The sequence below is a fragment of the Phasianus colchicus genome, chromosome 8 (assembly GCF_987193195.1).
Source record: "Phasianus colchicus chromosome 8, bPhaCol1.hap1.1, whole genome shotgun sequence".
Taxonomy (NCBI): domain Eukaryota; kingdom Metazoa; phylum Chordata; class Aves; order Galliformes; family Phasianidae; genus Phasianus; species Phasianus colchicus.
Window position 1 is genome coordinate 23,552,108 of NC_143443.1, and position 22,672 is coordinate 23,574,779.

At 60.8% G+C, this 22,672-nt stretch overlaps 3 protein-coding genes across 7 annotated transcripts; 1 reads left to right on the forward strand and 2 right to left on the reverse strand.

Moving 5' to 3' along the window:
* Positions 1 to 85: 85 nt before the first annotated feature.
* TWNK (twinkle mtDNA helicase) lies at positions 86 to 3,796 on the reverse strand. The gene is made up of 5 exons (XM_031597621.2): positions 2,521 to 3,796; positions 1,959 to 2,199; positions 1,603 to 1,710; positions 1,147 to 1,288; positions 86 to 887 (listed from the first exon to the last, which is right to left on the reverse strand). The coding sequence occupies exons 1-5, from the start codon at positions 3,779 to 3,781 to the stop codon at positions 630 to 632; spliced, it is 2,010 nt and encodes a 669-aa protein (XP_031453481.2). The 5' UTR covers positions 3,782 to 3,796; the 3' UTR covers positions 86 to 629.
* A 98-nt stretch (positions 3,797 to 3,894) lies between these two features.
* On the forward strand, positions 3,895 to 4,581 carry MRPL43 (mitochondrial ribosomal protein L43). Its single transcript, XM_031597594.2, has 3 exons — positions 3,895 to 4,074; positions 4,148 to 4,254; positions 4,338 to 4,581. The coding sequence occupies exons 1-3, from the start codon at positions 3,944 to 3,946 to the stop codon at positions 4,550 to 4,552; spliced, it is 453 nt and encodes a 150-aa protein (XP_031453454.1). The 5' UTR covers positions 3,895 to 3,943; the 3' UTR covers positions 4,553 to 4,581.
* Position 4,582: 1 nt separating this feature from the next.
* SEMA4G (semaphorin 4G) lies at positions 4,583 to 22,404 on the reverse strand. Of its 5 annotated transcripts, XM_090145414.1 has the most exons (18): positions 21,595 to 22,404; positions 20,780 to 20,949; positions 10,010 to 10,216; positions 9,779 to 9,927; positions 9,632 to 9,694; positions 9,449 to 9,547; positions 8,898 to 8,991; positions 8,578 to 8,691; positions 8,281 to 8,447; positions 7,936 to 8,105; positions 7,726 to 7,870; positions 7,419 to 7,641; positions 7,230 to 7,345; positions 6,995 to 7,146; positions 6,856 to 6,917; positions 5,358 to 6,629; positions 5,179 to 5,277; positions 4,583 to 5,096 (listed from the first exon to the last, which is right to left on the reverse strand). In XM_090145414.1, the coding sequence occupies exons 2-16, from the start codon at positions 20,823 to 20,825 to the stop codon at positions 5,779 to 5,781; spliced, it is 2,658 nt and encodes an 885-aa protein (XP_090001540.1). In that variant the 5' UTR covers positions 20,826 to 20,949; positions 21,595 to 22,404; the 3' UTR covers positions 4,583 to 5,096; positions 5,179 to 5,277; positions 5,358 to 5,778. The 5 variants fall into 5 exon arrangements, with proteins under 5 accessions (XP_090001540.1, XP_090001538.1, XP_090001539.1 ...); XM_090145412.1 differs by having other exon boundaries at positions 5,179 to 6,629; XM_090145413.1 differs by having other exon boundaries at positions 4,583 to 6,629.
* Positions 22,405 to 22,672: the final 268 nt, after the last annotated feature.

Here is a 22,672-nt window from a genome sequence, read left to right on the forward strand (position 1 = left end):
ACCCGCGCGTGGGTGCCGTGGGGCGCGGTGGCGGGGAGGTGCCCGCCGCTGGGTCAGCGCTGGGGCGGGAGGTGCTACGCGTGGGGCCGTGTGACCCGCGGTGCCGTCCTGCCCCGCAGCCTGAGCACCGTCCGAGAAGGGGACCCAAAGGTGGACGGATGGGGAATGGGAGCGCGGGGACGGCAACGAAGGACAAACGGCATTCACAGTTCTGCTTTAATAAAAGTGTAGAGAAAACAGAAGGATAGGGCCAAATGCCCACCGGGGACTCCCCGCGGTGGGGAGGACGGGCTCAGACGCGGTGTTTTGCCACGAGAGGCTCCGAGGTGCCCGGGGCTGAGACCCTGAGGCCTTGCTGCTGGTGGTGGTGGTGGTACCCCATGGCTGGGGGGGCTGCGGTCAGAGCTGGCAGAGCTGTACCAGCACCGTACCACGCGGGAGGTAAACCTGGGCCGTGGGCTCCACTTAGCAGCCATATAACGACTTGCTCAGGGTCTAGAGACCCCAAAGTCTGCGCATCCTCTCCCGCTCCTCTCACATCTCTGAGGAATGTGAGGATGCTCTGCACAGGAAGAGCACAGCTGCATGGCACGTGGTGTGCCTGAGTACCAACATTGTCCCTGCCATGCTCAGGGCTTGCCAGAACTGCCCACGCCTCCATTGGGACCCTTCTTGGGTGAAGGCACCTTCTCCTCCTTCACCTTCTTCAGCTTGGCCTTGCTTTTGCCATAGGAGGAGAAGGTGAGCGAGGCCTTGCTGAACTCCAGCGGGAAGACGCCTACATCGCCATCAAAGCGGTTCTTGGACACCTGCAGGTAGCGCTTCCCGGGACCCGTGGTGAGCTTGCGGTCCTGCAGGATGAGGACGTTGTCGGCCTCCTGGCTGGCCTGTGGGAGGAGAACATCTCCAGGGGGTGCTGCAGGGCACGGGGCACCCCCACATTCAGTATGCTGTGGGGAACCCAGCATCCTCCCCCCTACCCCATGGAGCAACTCATGCCGTGTCCCACCCACGGCTGATGAGCATCTATCAATTAGCTGTGTGCCACCAGGTGACAGGGGACACCCAGCCCCACCGCGGCACGTTTTGGGTCACAGCGTGCCGATGTCCCAACCCCGTCCCCGCCTGAGGGCCAGGAGGAGCCACCTTGGCAGAGCCAAAGATGGAGGCGGTCTGCAGCTCCTTCTCGTCATCCTCCTTGCGCGGGTGGATGACCAGCGTGATGTGGCACGTGTTGTCGGTGGCGAACTTGCGGAAGGCGCCGATGATGAAGTCCTGTGCTGCCAACCTGCGGGGGACAGCAAAGGGGCACAATGGGGGCAGTGCCACATCCGTGGGAGTGACTGCCCCAAAATGGGGCAGGTTGAATATTAGGAAACATTCTTCTCAGAGAGCAGTGGAGCTGGTGGTGAACAGATCTCTCCACAGAGGTATTAAAGAAAGATGTGGCATTGAGGAATGTGACTTAGTGGGCACAGTGGGGATGGGTTGTGGTTGGACTCAATGATCTTAGAGCTATTTTCCAATCTTAAAGATTCTAATGTAGGTTCCTACACCAGACAGGACACCCAGGTGGTGTCAAAACCCCCATAGAAGCATTACCTGTCTGCAGAGAGCTGCTCATGGCCCATCATGAACTGCAGGTTGTCCACCACCACGTGGGTGATGTCATACATGTAGACTGCATGCTGCATGGTGTCGAGCACTGTCCTGCAAAGGGGACACCAGGAGCATTGGGGACACTCAGCCAGGCACAGGGGGAACTGGCGGCACCACAGTGCCTGTTCCCCTCCCTCCTTTCCTCCACCCCCCTCCACCAGATGGATGACACTGTGCAGCCCCATGAGTCACACTTTGCGACCCCAACCACCACAGTGTGATCAGCCCCACGTCTACCCCATTGTGCCACAGCACACAGAAGGAGAAGACCATTAAGGGACAAAGGGATGGTGCCATACTTGATGTTCTGTTGGCCATGGAAGGTCATGAAGTAGAGTGGCAGGTCCTCAAAGCGGTCGGCCCACTCATCATACAGCTCCAGCTGGTCCTCCAGGCGCCGGGTGGCAAACTGGGTCAGCATGATCTTGGCCAGGCGGATGTTGTTGATTTCAAAGCTGCCCCACAGCGTGCACACCCCTTGTGTGCACAGGTCCAGTGCATACTCACTAATAAATGTCGTCTTTCCACTGCCTGTCGGACCTGGAAGTAAACAGGGAAATGAGTGCAACTGTGATCATCATACTAAAGGGTGGTTGGAGAAGAATTCAACAGCAGCAATCCAAGCTTGGGATAAGCTGGGAAGTGAGCTGGGGAAGAATGCGCAATGGCAATGGTCATACCAAGAAGAAGAACCAGAAGAAGAACCCAATGAGAGTAACCCAAGCTTGGGATGAACTGGGAGGTGAGCTGGGGGAGAATGCACAGTGGTGATGGTCATACCAAAAACCAACAACACAATAACAGCAACCCAAGCTTGGGATGAGCAGCATCCCGCACCAGACTTTGGGTAGAGACCCTCACCGGTGAAGACAGTGAGCTCGCCTCGGCGGTGCCCCTTGAGCAGCTTGTTGAGCTCAGGGAAGCGCGCCCACTTGACACCGGCCACCTGCTCGCTGTTGGCCAGCTCCCCAAACACCTCCTCGCGCAGCTGTCGGAAGGAGACGATGGCTTTGTGTCCGGCAGGCAGGGCGGCACGCAGGATCTTGGTGAGGTTCAGACCCCGGTTCAACGCCTCCAAGGGCTGTGGCTGGAGGTCTCCGGGCTGCACCAGCGAGCAGCGCTTGGGGTTCAGCTTGCGGGCGAAGAGCTTGGCGGCCTCCCAGGAGCGCAGGTCGTCACCCAGCCACAGTGTAACACGCCTGAACTGCTCCAGGTAGGGCAGCAGGGCGGGCGGCAGGATGGTGGCCCCGCGTGGCAGTGCCAGGCAGGGCACGCCGGTGGCCTGATGCAGGGCCAGGGCGTCCAGCTCCCTCCCGGTCAGCACCACCTCGGTGTCACGACGGCCGATCAGCGGCAGCCCAAAGAGGTTGCGATAGGCATCAAAGCGGGGGAACGTCTCCTCCGTGTAGCTCACGGCGTCACCTTGCCGCTCTGCCACCAGCAGCTTCAGGCCCCGCAGCGCCGCATCGCGTGGGGCGAACCACGGGAATACCAGGGCTTTGGCCGCCCGCAGGTAGCGCACCCCGAAGCGCTTCAGCGTGCTGTCGGCCAGCGGGGCGATGCCGAAGGCCTCCTTGGTGGTCTGCGTCTCCTCCTCGTCCAGCAGCTCTCCCAGCGGCAGCGCCCGCTCCCAGATGCGCCGCGCATCCTCACGCGCCCTCCTCGCCTCCGCCGCCTCCTCCTCCTCGTGCTCTCCTTCCTCAGGGCCGGGCGCCGGGACCCCGCGGTGCCGCAGCTCCACGGCAGCCTGCAGGTCCTGCCAGCCGCCCTCGGCTAACGTGGCGGTGCAGAGGAAGCTGCCCGTCGTCTTGTCGATGAACAGCGTGAAGGGCGGCCCGGCGGCGGTCGGCAGCTCCGGCCCGAACAGGCTGGGAGCGTGCAGGCAGCTGTAGCCGTCCTGGAACGGGATGCCCTGCGCGCGGAGGTACCGCCGGATCTCGGTGACGGACACGGCGGGCGCGGCGCCGCCGGGCTCGGGCAGCACGTCCTTCTTGTACCGCCGCTGCGCCACCCGGCCCGGCCCCGCCGCCCACGGGGAGGCCCCGCGGCTCCGCGCCCCGCCGCGCAGCAGCGGCAGGAGCCGCCCGGAGGCCCTGCAGGGCCGCAGCGGCACCGCCGCCATCCCGCCCGCGCATCGGCCCGGCTCAGGCCGCCCCCCCCACGTGGAGCCCCGCGGGCGCCGCCATGCTCCCGCGTCGCCGTCACTACCGGCGCGCGGCGCGGCCGGATGCTCTCTCTGCCTTCCCCCTCCTCGCGGAGCGCCGTTCCGCTTCCGGGCGGCGAGATGACGGGCCGCGGGACGGCCAGCCGCTTCTTGACGGCCGTGCTGCACAACGGCGTGGGCCGCTACGTGCGGCAGCTGCAGCGGCTGCAGGTGGTGTTCAGCCCCGCCGCGCCCGACGCCCGCGGAGCCAGGTGAGCCCGCCGCCCGCCGCCCCGCCGCGCGACCTCCGAGCCCTGACCTCGGATCCGCCCCTCCGTCCCGCAGGCAGTTCGTGGAGGAGGAGGCGGTGGACTTCGCCCGGCGGCACCCGGACGTGGTGGTGTACGTGCGGCCGTGCGACTGCCCCGCGCCCGTGCTGCAGGCCGAGTACCGTGAGTGCGGGGGGGGGGCGGCCAACGGCGGGAGGCGCTGCGGGCACGGCGCGGCCACACCGAGCGTCTGTCTTGTCCCGCAGTGAACGGCACGGTGCGGGAGGAGCTGATCGCCAGCAAGACGAGCGAGGAGATCGTGCAGCTGGCCGCCAAGCTGGCCTCCCAGTCCGGCCTCGACATCGTGCGCATCCGCAAACCCTTCCACACCGCCAACCCCAGCGTGCAGGGCCAGTGGCACCCGCTCACCAACAAACCCTCCGCCCTCACCGTGCGCGGCCCCCGCACGGCGCCGCAATAAAGCCGCACGCTGAAGCACCGCCGCTTCCACGCAGAGCCGTCGCCTTTATTGCCCTGGGGCCGTACCGGAGGAATGCGATGCGCCCTCGGGGTGGCTCGTCCGCCCCAGAGAGGGAAGGGAATGCCCGGTGGGGAGGGGGCCGTGCTCTGGGCGATGCCCTCAGTCCAGGGGGTGACAGAGGGGGACACGGAGGGACAGAGCTGGGGTGTCCTCTTGTCCCCAGGGTGAGGGAGCAGAGGTAGATGAGGGGGAAGAGGGAGTCAGGGCCAGCAGGGCCACAGGGAGCTGGAGGCCCTGCAAAGAGCAAGCCTGGGGCAGGGCTCCTCAGCGTGCAAGGGAACAGTCCGTGGCACGGGGCAGCGGCCAAGATCCCAGCATCTGCTGGCACTGCATGAGGATGCAAAAGTGCATCGTGTCCAGTCTGCAGGGCAAGGATGCCGAGAGGACGCTGGTCCCTTCCCACACCGCATGGCAAAGATGCAGACAAGCCAACTGGTGTGCGTGGCCCTCAGGCACGGAGAGCAGTCCTGCTGCCAGCAGCACCCTGTGGGGGGAGGGCAACGTGCTGTCAGGGTCAGGTTCCCCACAGTGGTACCCCTCCCTATAGCACCCATCCCGCATCTCACCCTGGGCTGATGGCGGGCATGGGCAGTTTCATCCCACTTGTGGGGACAGCTCTCCTCTTCCTCGCTGTCCCTCGCTGAGGATCTTTCCTGCAGGCAGCCCTGGGGAGCAGATGTGCAGCAGGCAGCAGCTGGTGGCCCTGCAGCACAGCCCCAAGCCCACAGTCCCGCTCTGCACCCACCTCTCAGTGCCTGGGCACACAGAGCTGGGGATGCCCAATGGGGTGGGCCAGGTCCACACATCCAGGACAGGGTCTTGCCTGCCTGGATGGACAGATAGACAGACAGACACAAGCCCTCCCTCCCCATGTCCACCGTCAGTTGTGCTCCAGCTCCTGCCTCCAGCTTGTGGTCGCCATCGGTGGGTTTTTATACATAAATAGAGCTCCCAAATTTAAATAGATTCCTCTTTGGGGGATATTTTTCCCTTTTCCCATTGTTTTTTTTTTTTCTTTTTCTGTACATCAAGTCTCAAAAGTGCGTGAAAAGCCAAAGGGATGGCCAAGCCCGGGCCCAGCCCGGTGCTGCGGTCCTAGAGGTAGTTTCGCTGAGTCTGTAACACTGCTGGCAGGGGTGGAAGAAGGGACTGGTGGGACCCCGGTCCTACACAGAACTCTCATCCAGCTTCTCCACTAGCTGCATGTGTTTCCGCTTCTCCAGGATCTTGCTGAGCTCCTCGGTGAAGGACGCGCTGTAGAGCGGTGAGGCCAGCGGCTCATCCTGCTGCTGTAGCAGCATGTAGCTGTTGCCGTTCATCTTGCGGAGGACGCTGGGCAGGGAGCCCACCCCGTTGGTGAGCTCAGTGGGTAGCGGTGGAGGTGGAGGGGGGGGCACGGCCACCGGCAGCTCTTTGGCTGGGGACACGATGGCTGTGGGTGCTTCACCAGGGATGATGCGCAGGCAGGGATAAGCCAGATCCTCCTCCTCCTCCTCCTCCTCGTCCTCCCCGCGGGCCTTGCGCAGGCAGCTGGCCGACACCGTCTGCAGCTCAGGACTCACAGCCCGCGGCTCCCCCAGCACGTACTTCCCCCTGCGCTTCTCCAGGCAGGACACGTAGAGCAGGACGGTACCCAGCACGGCACACAGCACCACCAGCACCACGATAGCAGACACATACACCACCTTGGTGTCTCCAGAAGCCTGGCTGGCCGCTATGGGCCCGGAGGTGGTGGTGGTGGCACGAGGCAGCTGGGGCAGCACGGTGAGGCTGTAGGCAGCCAGCAGTGTGCGCAGCCCACGCTCCTCACCATAGCAGCGGTACTCGCCGCTGTGTCCTGGCAGTGTGTTGGTCACCAGCAGCCCATCCACCCCAACGCGCAGCTGCTCCTGCCCAGTGCCCGGCACCTCGCTGCCATTCAGCAGCCAGACAGCCCGTGCCAAGTTGGAGCGCTGGTCACAGGGCAGCAGCACGTCATCCCCGCACAGCACCGTGCGGTTCTTCCACGGCAGGGAGCCTGCGGGGACAGATGTCAGAAGGGAATTCATACTTGGAGGGAGGTGAGGCCCTGGCACAGGCTGCCCAGAGGGCTGCAGGTGCCCCCCGCATGGAAGTGTTCAAAGCCAGGTTGGATGGAATCCTGGGCATCCTGACCTTCCAGTTCCCCATGGCAGGGGTTAAAACTGAATGGACTTTGGGGTCCCCTTCCAACCCAACCACTCCGTGATTTTATGATGACTTACCACGTCCAGAACCGCTCCGGCATCCCACATTGCCACTCTGCACATCCTGCACCAGCCCTGTGCTGTGGGACCCTGGGGTTCAGCACATGGCCCTGCTGCTGCTGGCCCCACAGCCACCGCCCATCAGCACTGCCCCTACCTGTTCCCGCTGGCCGTGTCACGGCAGGCCCAGCCATCCCAGGCGCAGTAGGGGTCCCGGGCGAGGATACAGTCATAGCAGGAGCTGTATCTGGCGCAGGAGGCCAGGGGCACCTGCAGGACTCCACTAGCAGCCCCCACATACAGGCTCCTCTGGGATGGAAAGGGCCAGCTTGCAGTTTTGCCCCACACATGGGGTGCCCCGTGCCACCCCCAGCCCCGTAGCCACCCCTCACCTGTCGGCGGGACACCACCAGCGTCTCCACAGGCTGCGGGTCCTGGAACACCTGCACCTCCTCGATGATGTGGAGGCTGGAGCCCAGCACTACGGCTTTGTGCAGCCAGCCGTCCCCTGCAGATGGGGTGGTGAGGGGACATGGGATCCCCAGCACCACGCAGGGACCCATCCCATGTCCTACACTCACCCGTCCCCATGAAGAGCACGTCGTAGGAGCGCCCATCGAGGGCTTGCACCCGGTCCACCGCCAGGCGGCTGTATGCCACACTTCTCTTCACCAGCAGCGGCTCACCGCCCGCCGGCTGCACCTCCTCAAACATCAGCGGGTGCAGCTTGACGAAGTCCAGCACGCTGTTGGGCAGGTCCTGCGATGAGTTGAAGCCCCTCCGGCGGGAGCTGTCTGTGATGCACTGCCCAGGGGGAGGATGTGGCTGTCAGTGGGGGCTCACCCACCTGCGTCCCATCCCCAAAACCCACACATCCCCAGCACTCACAGAGCCGGGCCGGGGTTCGGGCACCACTCCATCGTAGCGGGACCACTTGCGGGAGGAGTCCTGGTACTCCATGTAGGGCCCCTCGAAGGCACGCTGCACCTCAGAGATGTCGTAGCGGCACACAGCCGAGGCCTCCATCGTCCTCCTGGGCGCAGGACCTCCCGTTATCCCCCACCACCTCCATTCACCCCCATGCCCGGCCCCACTCACCACTGCGCCGAGAGCGTGAAGGCAGCATAGAAGACGGTGCTGGCCCAGCCACCGCTGTCCAGGCTGCAGACGCTGCGCAGCACCTCATAGTAGGGGATGTAGCACACCAGGCGTGCCTTCATGAAGGATGTCCACTTGCGCTGCAGAATCTTCTTCCCCCCCAGATCACTCTGGAAAGGTGCACAGGGGTTCTTGGTGGGTGCACTGAGCCCGGCACCCCCAGTGCAGAGCCAGTCCCCATCCTCACAGTCCCCATTTCCCCATTAGGGGAACCCCCCAGAGCACACAACCAGCTCTGTCCCCAGGTGCATGCCCGGATCCCCTGCTCCACAGGGACACCCCTACCTTGCACACGCGGGCCACCCGGGCCACCCGAGCCACCTGGTTCTTGTCAAAGAAGGATGTGGTCTCCTCGCCTGCTCGCTCCATGAAGAAGTAATAGATTTTGTCATCGTCACCCACGAGACTGTCCTTGCTTTCCTGGACCAGCATGGAGGCCACGAACTCAGCATCTGGGGGAAATAGAGCGAGAGGTAGCAATTGGGTCCGGGTTCCCAGTCCCTTCCTGCCTCAGTTTTCCCCTGCAGTACACCACTCTGGACGAGCCCAGGCACCAATCCCAGGGGACAGAGACATCTTTACCATTCAGCCAGTGCAGAGGGGACTCCTCTGTCTTCAGAGGCCGCTGGTGCAGGTTCCTCCGGATGTCAGGGAGGCTCCGAAACTCATAGCGTGTAGCTGTGTACAATCCACCATCTGCACAGACCAGGCACCCATTAGCATGGCCACTGTACCCCAGGGACTGTGAGGACAGCCCCAAAAGCCACCACATCCACGTGCCCCGGGCAGAGGAGGAGAAGGAAGGAGATACCCAATTTCACTGCACCCTCCGCAAGCAGTCCATGTGGCTGGCTGCCCCCACAGTGGCCCAAAGTGTCCTGACCTGGTGAAGTGTCACTTACCCACAATGAGGCCGGTGTAGCCACGGGAGGGGTCGTAGGGACACTTCTCTTTGCCTTCCTCGAAGCGGGAGGGCAGTGTGAACCTGTCAGCATCCTGCAGGACCGGGGACATCAGTATGGGGGACAGCGCTGTGCCCACTAGGGCAGGGACAAAGCCACACCCACAGCTATCCCCTCCAGGCAGGATGAGTTCCCAACAAAACACCAACACCCAATGCTCAGCCGGGCTGGGTCCTCCCTGCAACATCTGTGTCACTGTAGGAGTTATTTTCTTTGAGGGTTGTAGTTCAAAGCACTTTAAATGATGGAGCCAAGTATGGTGGCTCCTCTAGTGGCTGGGGACAAACCAGACTGGCAGTACAGCTGTGGGAACGGGCACAGAACTGCCGTGAGCAGCTGGGGACATGGGGACACACATCATGGCTGTGGGAGGGATGCGGGACATGCAGGACCCCACGTGGCCATCAGGGACCTGTGCCATCAGTGTGACAGTGACTGTGCCCAGGTGCTGCCACCCCAAAGCCACCCTGGATGGGGATGGGCAGACTCACAATGGAAGCACAGAGCGGGTGGAAGGCGTAGGTGCCACAGGCGTAGAGATGCGTGGTGTTCAGCCTCTGTAGGAACCTCACGTGGTTGAAGCACTCAGTCTACGGTGGACAGGACGCACGTTACTGCCTGGGGACACCGCCTGGGGACACCACGGGACCCTCACTGCCTGGTAATGGCCATACCTTGTTGTTCCTGCCCTTCTGCAGGCAGTCCAGCTGCTTTTCTGGAGATGCTTCCCAATAGATCTGTACAGGAAGAAGTGCCAGCACAGCATGAAACCCCACTCCAAAAGTTTGGAGGCTGTTTGGGAATGGGGGGCATCAGCTCACCATGCGATGCGAGCCATCAGCCACATTGCTGGCATTGAGAGCAAAGATGGCCCCCCTGGCCCCCACATACAGCACACCCCGCTCGTCCTCCAGCAGGAGTGTGGTGTAATTCAGGCTGCGCCCACTGAACCGCCGCACACCTGACAGCTCTGCGGAGAGAAATGGTTTTCACAGTGAAACGCTCCCAGGCAGGCTAAGCTTTCTTCCTGTTCCCTCCTCGAGCCCTCTTACCGTCAAAGGTGACCGTCATCCTGGGGGTGGCATCCAGGTCGGTGGCAGAGCGCCGGTTGGGGTAGCCCATGGCCACGGCCACCAGCAGGGCAGTCAGCAGCCGCACCGTGTCCCCACACATCTTCAGTCCCTGGTGCCCAGCAAGGGCAGCCCCCAGCTGGAGGGGCTGGCACAGCTGCTGCTGGGGATGGGCTGCCCAGGAAGCTTCTGGAACAGAGAGCCAAGGTCAGAGGGGCTGCTGGGCACAGGAATCTGGCCACCACGAGGGGTGGTCCCCAGGTTATCCATGTGCAAAGAAGGCAACGGGGCAGCCGGTGTGACCTGAAAGCCAAAGGTCTCTGTTCCTTCCCCAGAGCCAAGCCAGGAGCTGGCAGGAAGGATGGGAAACCCCAAATGTGCAGAGAGGTGACCGGGACTTCTGAGGACAGAGGGCTGGGGAGGGATGCTCCAGGCACATGCAGCACAGGGCAAAGCGAAAGCAATACAAAGTCACTTGGCACCTCCACCATGTGTTTTCAAGGAAGACTGTGTTTTTTTCCCCCCAGTGTTTTTCCACTATATTCCAGTTTCCCTTTTATCAACAGCTGCCGTGAAGCTCAGCATCTTCAGCTCCCAGCCAGGAAGCAAATCCTGGCTAAGAAACCACCACAGGGAGGCATGGACGTGAGTGGCCACACGGGGACACCAACGTCCACGGGGAGCGAAACTGCGACAGGAGGATGGGGAGACATGGGGAGGCAGGACAGAATGCCTGCTGCCTGCTGAGGACAGAGACCATAGGATATCTCTGCACAGGAGACCTCCCCGCAAAGCAGCTGGCATTAACCTGTTTGCTTAGGGCTTTTTTCTATATATACACCAAATACCTGGCCCTCCAGCGAAGCTGTTCAAACATGCCTGCTGCAGACGGATTCCCTAAAGCAAATACCGCACCGGGCTTTGGGCAGAGGGGAGGGAGAAGGGAAACAACAGAGAACCAGCAGGGCACAGAAGCGAGCAAGCAGGCAGACAGCATCTCCTGCCCATGTCACATCTCGGCGTTACGAGCTCAGCACAGCCCAAACAGCACCGGGAACAAACACAGCACGGCCACGCGCACGGCCGGACCGCACCTCCTGCGTGCACACCCTGCCCCCGTCACACCGCACCGCCGGACTTTACCCGGGAGAACCCAGGCAGTGCCGGGGCTGGGCACGTTGTGCTGTTCCAGCCCAGCGGCTGCGCCCGTGGAGCAGAGGCTCCTTCACCCCCACGTCAAATCAACTTTGTCCTGAAGGAAATGAAGCAGCTTGCTCCAAGAGCTTGTTAATGTTTTACCCAAAGGAAAGAGCTGCTCTGAGCTTCTCTTTTCTATTTATTTGCTTTTGCGTGGATTTGTTGTTGTTGTTGTTGTTGTTTGGGTTTTTTTTTAATACCTACAGAGTGGGGGAAGAGCAGGAGAGAAATGAAAGCATCCCTAGTCCAACTCAGATCAGAGTAGTGCTGTGCTCTCCACGCCGCAGTGACCTGGGCACTCTGTGCCCGCTCCCCACACGGGGGCCCTGATCCCAGTCTGAGCCCAGAGCGTGGGATGAGGTGAGGGGGCACCCGCAGCTCCCCCGGCCACCAGCATCCCTAAGCCACGCTCTGCAAAGTGGTGCATGCACCTGAGCCACACAGCTATGGGCTTAGGGAGGCAGGAGACGAGGGAAAGCTGAGCAAAATGACAATCCCCATTTAGGGTCATGCAGCCCCGGCAGCCCTCAGTTTTGGAAAGGAAATGAAATCCTGCGAGATCCCGCGGTACCCAGCGAGCAGAGCTGGGATGAGGGTTGCCAGGCAACTTTCTGCAGCTTTTTCCCCAACTTGCAGCCCTCCCATGCCTCTGCTGCAGCAGATCATAAAACATCCCTGGGTGCAGCACCAGCGAATGGCCCCAAACAGGGTACAGCAGGGACACCCATCCCCATCCCCACACGCCTGCGGCTGCGACCCAGGGCAGGAGGCAATCCACTCCTCAGCCAGACAGGACTTTGCCGACAGCAGCAAGAAAAACGCCAACTTGGCAAAAGTCCTCCGGGAAAAGGGGATCTGTGATGTGCTGGGTGCTGGGCCGGGGAGGGAAGGAGCGCCGTGACCTCCACCAGCACTGCTCTGCGTTTATTTTGGTTCTTTAAACAAAACCCTGCTCGACCCCGAGGCGCTTCCCAGGAGATGCACGAGATAGCACGGCTCACGCGATGCTTCTCCTTTCCCCAAATTTGGGATGTGGGCGCAGCAGAGGGAGAGCGCCATGGAGCCAAACAGGAACTGAGAAGTGTGCTGAGACACCACAGCCAGGAACCGAGCTCTCCCCACCAGGACATGGGGGGACGGGGATGAGAGGTGCAGTGCCTCCACCTTCCAGGGGCATCAGGGATGAACCATCCCACATCCCACCTCCTCCATCCTCAGCATCGCCGCCCCAGCCCCACATTTCCATGGGAGGGAGAGGCAGGCAGTGCTGGGAAAATCTCCACCGGAAAAAAAACCAAACGGTTTCTCTGTGTTGTTTTTTTTTTTTTCCCTGCTGTGGCAAAACAAGACTGCATGGCCAGATGGACAGACAGACAGACATACAGCCCTCTGTGCCCAGCAGAGCTCCCAGCAGAGGTTCCCGTGCCGGTTCTTTTGCACGCCGTGGCTCATCGTGCAGCTCAGCCTTAAAAGGATTTGTGGTCAGAGCACATTGCTTCCACAGCAGAAGCAGGAGAATAATTTTAGAATTAAACCCCCAGGAACAATTAAAAATGAAAAAAAAAAAAACAACCCAACTCAAAGCCTCAACCCTCAATTTAAAGGGACGCTGCAGAGCCAGCAGCTGCCAGTGCAGCTTTGCTCAGATTTGGGGTTTGGGACCAACTCGGGACCATTTGCTCATCCCCATGGATGCACTGCGCTCCATCTCGCTGGGCCATGGGTCACCACGGGATTTGCTTGGGGTTTTGCCACAGGGATTCTCCCTGGTGCTCGGGTTTCAGGCACTGCTCCCATGGCTATGGGATGCAGGAAGGGGGGCCCCGGCCCATGGGGCTGCGGGCGCTCCCTGCATGCCTGTTCCTTTATGCTTTATTTATTCCAAAGATAAACTGTTTCCTTATTTCTTTTTCCCCGAAGTCCAGCAAAACTAGATGATGGCAGCGCTCTTATTGGTTCCAGCTTAACGACCTCGTCTTGTTTGTTCCAGTTTCCCTCCAAAACAACTGCAGCTTTGGGGTCAAACTGCAGCTGATGCTCTTTAACTCTGCATCCCACTCCCATACACCCCACGAGTGTGGGACTCGGCCTTTCCAGTGGTTTGCATGCAGCCACGCTCACATCAGAGCTGGGTGGATTTGCATGGGTTTGGCAGCAGGGAGATAGAATGATCCTCAGCCCCCAGGGGAGCAGCAATGGGGCTGAGCCCAGCCAGAGCACAGCCCGGTACCAAAGGTGCCCCAAAACCTCACCTTCCTCCCGCTGCAGCCACCTGGCTGCCCTCACCCCAAATTCACTGCCGGTATTCCTGATGGGGTAAGCAGGGAAAGGTTCCAACAGATGGACACTGGAGGTGGGGGGAGGAAAAGCCGCGCAACCCTCGCTCGTGGGAGCTGAAAGGGTTGGCACTGGTTTTGTGTTTTTCTTTCCCCTCCGGTTGCAACACAAAAACAAAGCGCTGATAGGGATCGCAGCACGGCGGGGGCAGCTCTGCCCCGTACCCGTCGGGCACATCCCATGGGGGGCGGCGACAGCGTCACCACGGCCGTCGGGTGGGGGCCGCAGCCACACAGGGGGCCGGCAGCGGGCATCACTCACAGCAACAGATCCCTGCCTCTGCGGGAGCCCGTGCTCCTCGTCCATTTTGGGCAGCCTCTTTGTCTTCACAGACGGTGCCCTGGCACCACCGGATCCCTCCCGCGTCCCCCACCCCCGCCTCAGGCTCCGGGATGGAGGAGCCGCGGGCCCACCTGGGCTGCGGGCGGGGCGAGCACAGCCCCAGTAGGAGCGGGAGCAGGGCGCAACACACTGCCCCGGCACAAGCACGGTCCCCGGTACGATGCAACCCCCCTGCTCGGGGCATCCCCAAGCCCCAGCGGCGCAGCCCCAAACCCTGAGCGGAACGGGCCGGGAGGATGGGCTGCACCGCCACCAAACCCGCACGTCCCTTCCTCCCCCGCAGCTGTGGTCACCCAAAAATCCCCACCAGGTTGTCCACCGCCTCCATCCTGCCCCGGGCCCTGCTGCCGCCGGCACCGCTCCCAGCACCCCCCAACACCCGTTCACCTCTGTCCCGAACCCTTTCGAGGTGCCTCTCCGCAGCCCGGCCCGGCACACAGAACCGCACCGGCACCGGACCGTACCTGTGCACGCAGCGCCAGACCCGGCACTCGCAGCCAGCGGACCCAGCGCCCGCACCCAGCACCCCAAATCCTGCCCGGTGATGAGCCAGCACCCCGTGCTCAGCACTCGCACCCTACGCTGGGGCACGTAGCACCTCATCTACGGACCCAAAGCCCCAAATCCAGCACCCGAACCCCGCACCCCACCGGTATCTGGCCCCGATCCCATCTCCCCGGCGCTTGCCTGCGGCTCGGCTCGGTCCGGTTCCGCCCGGCGCGGCGCTGGCTGAGCTGCCCTCCGCAGGTCGCTGTGCGCGGCCCCGCCGTGGGCCGCGCCGCGCCGCCCGCACTATGGCGCCCCCTGCCGGCCGCCCTGCGCGCCGCGCTCCGCCCCGGGTGCGTGAGGGCCGCGGACCTGCGGTGCTGCGGGGGCCGGAGCGTGGAGGGGCGGGAGCGCCCGCCAAGTCCCGCAGCACCCCGGCTCGAGGCCACCCCGATCCCCGAACCCGGTGGGTGGGTGCGTGGAGCACGGCCAGCAGCCAGGTGCGGGAGCCTGCACGCCCAACTGGGCACCGCGCCCGGCCTCGAGCCGTCTGAGGGCAAAGTCCTCGATGGTGGAAACAACCGCACGGCCTCGTCACACCACAGCCGGCTCGCAGCCAAAGATCCCCTGGTGTGCCGCCCTGGGGGTGCCGGCACCCTGTGCGTGGGGTGTGCTGGGAGCGCTGAGTCCCTTGGAGCCTCCTCTGCCCCACGTGGCTGAGCCCTCCTTCCTCATCCGTCAGGAAGACGCAAAGCTCGAGCGCGGCGTGCAATCTGCAGGTCGCATCGAGGGCACCGGGAAGCCGGCGGGAGCGGGAGGTGGCTGCTGTGCCTCCCTGCCGTGTTGGCAGAGCCGTGCAGCACCGCTCCCAGCACGCTGCCCTCTCCCCAGCCTGCCGGCCGCTCTCCCGCCACGCCTGCACGCTCCGGCGGCTGATGGCCATTTCCTCCTGTCCTCACTTCTCCTCCACACCTCGCCTTGCCTCCTGCCCACCCCACTGAAGACAGACACCTGCGCACCGGGTTGACTGCAGCCCTGCACAGCCAACCAGACCCGGAGCACAGCTGCTGCCCACACAGCTTTTTTGGGATGGAGAATTTAGAGCGGTCCCCTGGGTCGCATCCCGACTCCACTTTGGCATGGCGTGGAGGGAGCCACCAGCATGCCAGCTGTCCCTATGGGGAGTTCAAGGAGGCTCTGCTGCCTGCAATTGCCTTCCTGGTGCAGGGATGGGCTGTTTGCAAGCACCAGCCATGGTTCAACCCCTTTCTCGCCAGGTCCCATCCTATCCCGTCCTGTCCTGTCCCACAGCAGCGCTCCTGTCCGCCCACGTGGCCCCAAGCCCAAATTCAGGCTGTGCTAGCTCCTGGCCTTGGAGTGGGGTAATTAGTGCATGAGCAAAGAGCAAGCTGAGCCCGGTGTTCTCCACGCTGCCTATTTACAGGCCTGAGCTTGCGAGGCTTTAATTAATTAACGCGAGTCATCGGCAGCTGGAAACAGATCTATTTTCAGAGCTTCCGCTTGCTCTGCTGCCCCCATGAGATTCTCTGGAGCAATGGAGGGCCCCGCTGGTGCAGAGGCCAGGCCTTGCCTGCCATGTGAAGCCTTCCTGGGGCTGCAGCTGGGGGCCCAACACAGTGCAGTCCTGCTCCAGCCCTGCGGCGCAGTGCAGCCAAGTGGGGGGGAAGAAGAGGAGCCACTGCAGTGCCCAGCCGGCCAGCCCAGCCTGGCTGCTCTGTAATTGCCCTTTGTGTCACTCAGAACACTCGGCTGGTACCCAGTGAGCCTGCCTGCAGCCCACTTTGCCCCTCTGACACCCAGCCAGCACAGTGATGGCTTCTACATCACACCACACCCCCATCCCAAGCGACACTGCTAACGACAACACAGCCACAGTGCTCCATTTACTGTTGGGATCATCTCACAGTGCAGAGTGCAGCTGCCCTTGGCACACAGGGGGCTCCAGGCTGCCCCCAGTTTGCTGCCTTTGGTCAGAAAGCACTTGGTGGGGAGGCCGGGCTGCTCCCGGTGCTGCCCCTCCTTCGCTCCAAGCGAGAGCAACAAGATGCAGCCCCATTGCAGGGATTTGGCTCGGTGCCGCCAGTTACAAAACCTCCTCGTGCTGGGAGCTGGGGATTTATGAAACCCTGTGAAATCCATGCTAATCTAGCATGGTACCCACCAGCTTGCAGCCCCAAGGCTGTATAGAAAGGGGTGCAGAAAAAGCCCCTTGGTTCTGGATGAACCCAGCACAGGAATGGCAGCAGCACTCCTCCCAGCTCTCCTGCATCCCTCCAGGCACAGCACAGAGCTGGACACAAGGAGCCATTGGTGCTCAGGTCATTCTGACCCGGCGCAGTTCTTGTGAGCCCCACCAAGCACATCGGCCCTGGGATGAATGCTCCAGTAGGCACAGAGCATAAAAGGCACGGGATCCTCTTCCATTGAAATGTTGAGCAAACTTTCTGAACCACTGTTCCTTGGGGCTGGGAGCCAGCAAGGAAAATTACAATTGCAGGATTTGTCTGAGAAAGTTGTAATGTGCCAGAAGCCAGGAGCATGGCCAGCCCTTGCTACCGGGGCTCCAGCAGGCACTTAGGGCTCAGTTTCTTTTATGGATGAGCTCCCCTGGCTCCCTACAGCAGCAGGGGTCACTGCCCCCAACCTCTGCACAACTGGATGCCACACTCCCCCCACCCAATGCCAACGTTTATAAGTGGAAATGGGGATGCTTTGCCCAGGTGCAGGTTGGCTGCAGGAAGCAGCAGCTGAGTCACGGCAGCCTCCGCCTGCCCTCCCCTGCCCTGCTGCCCCAGGGAAAGGCAGGGGAAGCCTTCCCAGCCGGTCCGGACGGACAGACAGCACACGGCAAGGGCAGGTCAGCAGCAGGTGGGACAGGAGGGAGCAGAAACACTCCAGGGATGAGCAGTGATGGCAGGGACGCAGCCACACACTGCCAACCGAAGGGCTGCAACCTCTCCCTGCTGCACACCGAGCCCAGGCTGCTGCCATCCACACGATTTAAGCAGCAGCCTCGGCAGCACCGTAAATAACCTGCTGGCGCTGGCAGCCGAAGCTGAGCGCGTACATCACTCTCACAGTTTTTCTTCGCCTCTGACACTTTGATAGGGGCGAGGGGGTGGGGGAAGGAGAGGAGCTTCCAAAATTTATGAGCTGGGATTTAAAAATACATCTGCTAGAGAAGCGCTGCAGAGATGGGGAGGAGGGTGGCTGCAAGGCTGCCTTCAGGAAGGCGCAGCAGGGAGCCGGCAGAGCTGGGAGAGCTGCGTGGCTGTGTGGAAAGCAGAGTGCCCTGGGGGGACTGCACTGCAAGTGGTGCCTGTCCGTGCCATGCATGACAAGGCTCCTGTGAAACGAGAGGTAGGGGCAACAAATCAGGTGCTAAAATCCCTCCAGCCCTATGGTAACGTCAGCTGTCATGCAGAGCCGGTCGGGCTCTCAGCTCCCCTTGCCTGCAGCTTCTCCTCTCCATCCCCAAGAGGACCATCCATCCACCCTACCATGGCTCCCGGCCTGCTCTGGGCACAGAGCCCTTTGTTCAGAGGAGAGGCGTGCAGCTGGGATGTAGCCGAGACATCTCCTCGGTAGGGAATCGTGGGTCAGATAATGAAGCCAAGTGGACGTCAGGAAGAATCACTGTGATATCCGAGTGCTCGGCCTTACAGGCACTGCCCCAGTGGGGTGCTGCACAATGAGAGGCTGAGAAAGGCTGCCCAATCCCGAGCAACATTTAAAAGTAATTTAGCCTGAGCGACAATGATGCTCAAAGCAAGTATTTGTCTGCTGAGACAAAATGAGCTATTTCAGTCTCGCCTCTGGTTTTAGTTTTCTTTCCAAGTCAGAGGACTGGCAAAGGCTGAGCTCAGGCCTTCCCGCACAGCCTGCAGCTCCCTCCCTCCTCTGGAGCGATGCTGTGAGCACACAGGATGGTCCCAAGGGTCACAGCCCCGCTGAGGGTGATGCTTTGCCATGGAAACATCTCCCTCCTAACAACACATCTATCAGCACGCATCCCAAAAGCAGCCCGGCCTCTGTGACGTGGTGAATTTTGCTTCCATCTGAGGAAGATGGCAGCCGTACCCTCTGGGTGCTGTTTGTTACAGTTCTGAGGTAACCCATGGAAAGGATGTCAGAGGACCTTGGGCACGTGCCGTGTGGACACGCAACTTCTCAAACATAGGCTTTGCAACTCAGTGCAGTTTCTCTGCAGCCTTTGGTCTGCACCTCTGCTGCTTAGCCAAGTTAATGCATTCCAAAGCCCGGTGGTTTTCCCCCTACACAGTCAGATTTTGGGAAGTTACACCGAAATGCCTCACTCACAAACAGCCTTTGTCCTAAGGTGTTTATGGACCGGGCAGCATTCATCACATCCTGGTGTTCTAGCACATCTCCTATTACATGACGGTGTAAATGGGGCTTCTTAAGAGTCAGCTGAATTCCTTTGATTCATGTCCATGCATATCCATACAGCTAATTTACCTTTATAAACAACAAGGGAAAAAAAAAAAAAAAAAAAGGAGAGAGAAGAGAAGAGGAGGGAGCTATTAAAGCCAGTGTCAAAGCCAGCAAAGCACACACCGCAGGGCTGGGTTAATGAGCAGCCGGCTGGCCGGAGCCGGGCCGCTGTCCCAGCAGGACTGACTCAGCCCAGCACCCTGTGCAGGCAGCTCCTGGGCGCCCGCAGCTCCTGGGCTGCACCGCGGTGCTGGGGGCTGTGGGGCTGCATGCAGTCTGTGACACCGGGGCTTCTCACAGCCATCGCACGTGGGTGGCCCCGGCCAGCCCACCTGCCGCACTTCAGGGGAAAAAAAGCCAAGCACGGATGCGCTGCTATGCATATAGGAGGCATCGATTTTGTACGGCACGCCAAGGCCGCTCCGTGCGCATCGCGTGACCGGCCGAGCACGCAGCGTCCCCCTGCCTGCCAGGCAATGTCACCAGCAGCTCCCTGCAAGGACACTTCCAAGGCGAGGGAGCGGGGATCTGCCAGACACCCGTCACCATCGTTTATTCTCGTCATTTCTGACCCTCGGGGTAGGAAGAACATCAGAGCACTGCGGGCACGAAACAACAAGCTTTGTAGGTCATATCAGCGTGCTAAGCCCCATTAGGAACCGCAGCACGAAGCATGAATAATACTCCTTTTATTCCACCATATACCTCAACGCCCTTTAAATAAATGTAAATGGTTATTTACGGACAGGGTTTGTGTGGCACGTCTGCTCACGAACATGGGACTCCAGCGGAGCTGGAGCAATAAGTTTGCTATCTCCCCTACATACAAGTCAGGGTAACCACAGCGCTGATAGGATTAGCGATTGCCCAAGGGATCCCTGGCAAAAGAGCAGCGGGAGAGCGCTGTAAATCTTACACGAGCGGATTTATGTGCTGCCCATTAGCCCGGAGCTGCAGAGCAGCAGTCCTCCCATGCCACGCTCTGCGAAGGACAGCGAGGCAGCAAAAACTTTGAAAGATTGCAAGGTTGGGACCTTCAAGAGGCAACTGGGTCATTTCTGAAAAGCAGCGAGCAGGCCAACCTAGACTGCTTCCCTTAAACCCTTTCAGCAAATAACTGCATCGATTGCCAAAAATTATGCGATAAAGCGAAGCCAGGGAGAGACGCAGTGAGTCATCCCCTCCCCAGCGCGTTAACTCCCTTTTGTCTTTGCCACGGCTGGAGCAGGCCGAGGTTGCCCCCAAGAGGCAAACCCGACACAGCAGCTACAGAGGAAAATACCGAATTCTGTCCCGAAGGTATCACATGGGGAAGATTTAAAATCCAGCCTCACATTCTCTTGGTTTTGCTTCTCTGCTAGCCGACAACACCTATTGGATGGGGCGGGAGGGGGAATTGGGTCCCCGCCCCACACCCTGCAGGATACAGCCTGGAAGCTCTCAGCCAGCTTTCACTTCACAGACCCTGATGGATTTTTCTGCCACTAAAACGTTTTTTGAACACCTCTGCTTTCAGCCTCCACAACATCCTGAGGCAAGAAGATCCCCAGCTCCACCATCTCCTTTCTTTCGCTTTGAGCCTTCATGCTAATAAAAGAACTACAGAGTCTGAAGCTAAATTACAGAGCAGCACTGAGTAACTTCACTCTATTCCCCCATTTTCAGGCCATTTGACTGGCACCATCCATCTCACTTTCCAACATTACAAGTATTATCTATTTCCCAGCCGATGAGATGCAGCCTGCAGACGACGGCAGCTTGCTTTGTTCCTCCCCTATACACGCACACAGGCTCCATCCCAGAGGGCTGAACCCAGACAAGGCTGTAACCTTGGCTCTGACACAGCTGGAGCTGCTCGACGAGAGGACATGGGCAGCTGGAGAGTCCCAGCTGTGAGGGATGGGGGTTACTTACTGCTCTGTGCTGGGCTCCTGGCGGGTCCCCCCGCACCACTCCGCATCCCCAGCTTACGGTCAGCTCCCTGCCAGAGGTGACATCTCCGGAACGGCCGCCGCGCTCGCTCCTGCCAGGCTCTTAATTACGAGGAAGGCTGACACAGTTTCTCAGCAAACAGCAGCCGCGTACTGCGGGGAAAAACAGAATGAGGGCAAAGGAAAAAAAAAAAGGGCTAATAGGAAGAGAAAATCAACCGGAATGAAAAACACGTTGTGCTGTGCAAACTTTACCATAACAATGCTGGAGCCCAAATGCTGACAAAATGGGTTAGTACCCAGGGGAGGCAGGCAGTGCTCCACGGCTGCATAAAAGAAGCGATATGCGACACAGCACCTGGGTGAGCATCACCTGCCAGGCCTCCCTCCGGCTGGGTGTAGGGCAAAGCAAGTGGATTCAGTTTCTAGCATGCAGATCAGTTCTGTGAGCCTGAGGAGCTCACAGCTGCCCTGCATGATTTATGCTGCCTTTTTAAAGCCTGCGGCGTGAAGGGAGCACCAAACTTAACGCCTAGCCTTCCTCTGCCCAGCACCGAGCCTGCCAGCCTTAAGCTGTTATTTTTATTCCAGCAGGAGCTCAGCGGTCAGTTTGGAGGAGATGGACCTCCTGCTACCGCCTGAGCTGCAGCAGTCAGACCTCCATCTCAAAGCAGGCTTTGAGAAAAGAGCTGGAATTAAGTGGCAAAGCCCTGGAGCCTTTAAGCCGTCCCCCAGCAGTCGCAACCCTGGTGAAAGACCCTCGCCCAGCAGTCCCAAAGCAGCAGAGATGTTATTTACCCTGCAGGACGGAAGGAGCGCGGCTCACCCGGCTTCTAGCAGCTACGGCAGCGAGCGTCAGCGCAAAGGAAAGCACGGGGAAAAGGGTGTGTGCCAGTGGCCCCATTTCCTACGGCCGGGAGCCCTCCTCCACACATCACATGGGGTAAGCCACCTCGGGCAGCCCCGGACCTCCCCCCAGGGCAGAGCCTGGGCCGCCCCGATGACGGACACAGGAAGGATTCCAGCTGAGCTGCCACCTCCTCCCCTGTTACCTCCCTGCAGGGAGCCGGGAGGGGGCGGGGAGGCTGGAGGAGACGAGGTGCTGCTCACCAGGCTGAGGGAGACATCCGAAGAGCTGCAACGCGCCCGAATGCCGCTTAAAGGCCACCTGAAAACACATCTCGACAGGCAGCACTCACGGCAGGCATGGGGGCTCGCTTTCAGCACCCACAGCAAAGGATCAAGGCAGGAAGACGGGAATGTTTTCCCTCTCTCACCACCCAGCGCCGCTTCCGATAGCAGGGGAAGCGTTCCCTTTCAAATTCCTGACTACAAAGACGAAGAAATGCCGGCTGAAAGCAGTCAGACAAAACTAAAGGCGCCTCGCTAAGGATCAGCCCTTCGAGGAATGTACTTTCCCTAGGAGCCTTCCCAGCAGCAGCCCAGGCCGTTCCCCAGCACGGAAAGTCCTTTTCAACACCAGATAAGGAGGGGCCCCATCAGGTAAGCTGGCAAAACATCCACAGGGCAGAACATCAAGGCGTTTGGCAGCCCAGGGGAAGACGGGAAGAATCGCAATCCGGACGTCACCGAGAGCGTTCAGATAATACAAACCACAAGGCACGAGCTAAAGCCGTCCGCGGCCGCCTGACCTCTGGGCAGCCCCTTAACCACGCCGTGTTCCATCAGCGTGGCCCTGCCCTGCCCCCAGCAGCCCCGGCTCGCACGGTGCGGGCTCCTGCACGCCCTGCACACCGCCGTGCTGTGCTGCGGGCTGGCTGCTGCGCCGAGTCGATCCCAGGAGCCTTTTCCCTCGAGCAGGCCAAGCACGAACCCAGCGGGCTCCTCTGGCACGGCAGGGTGGTTCCCACCAGGG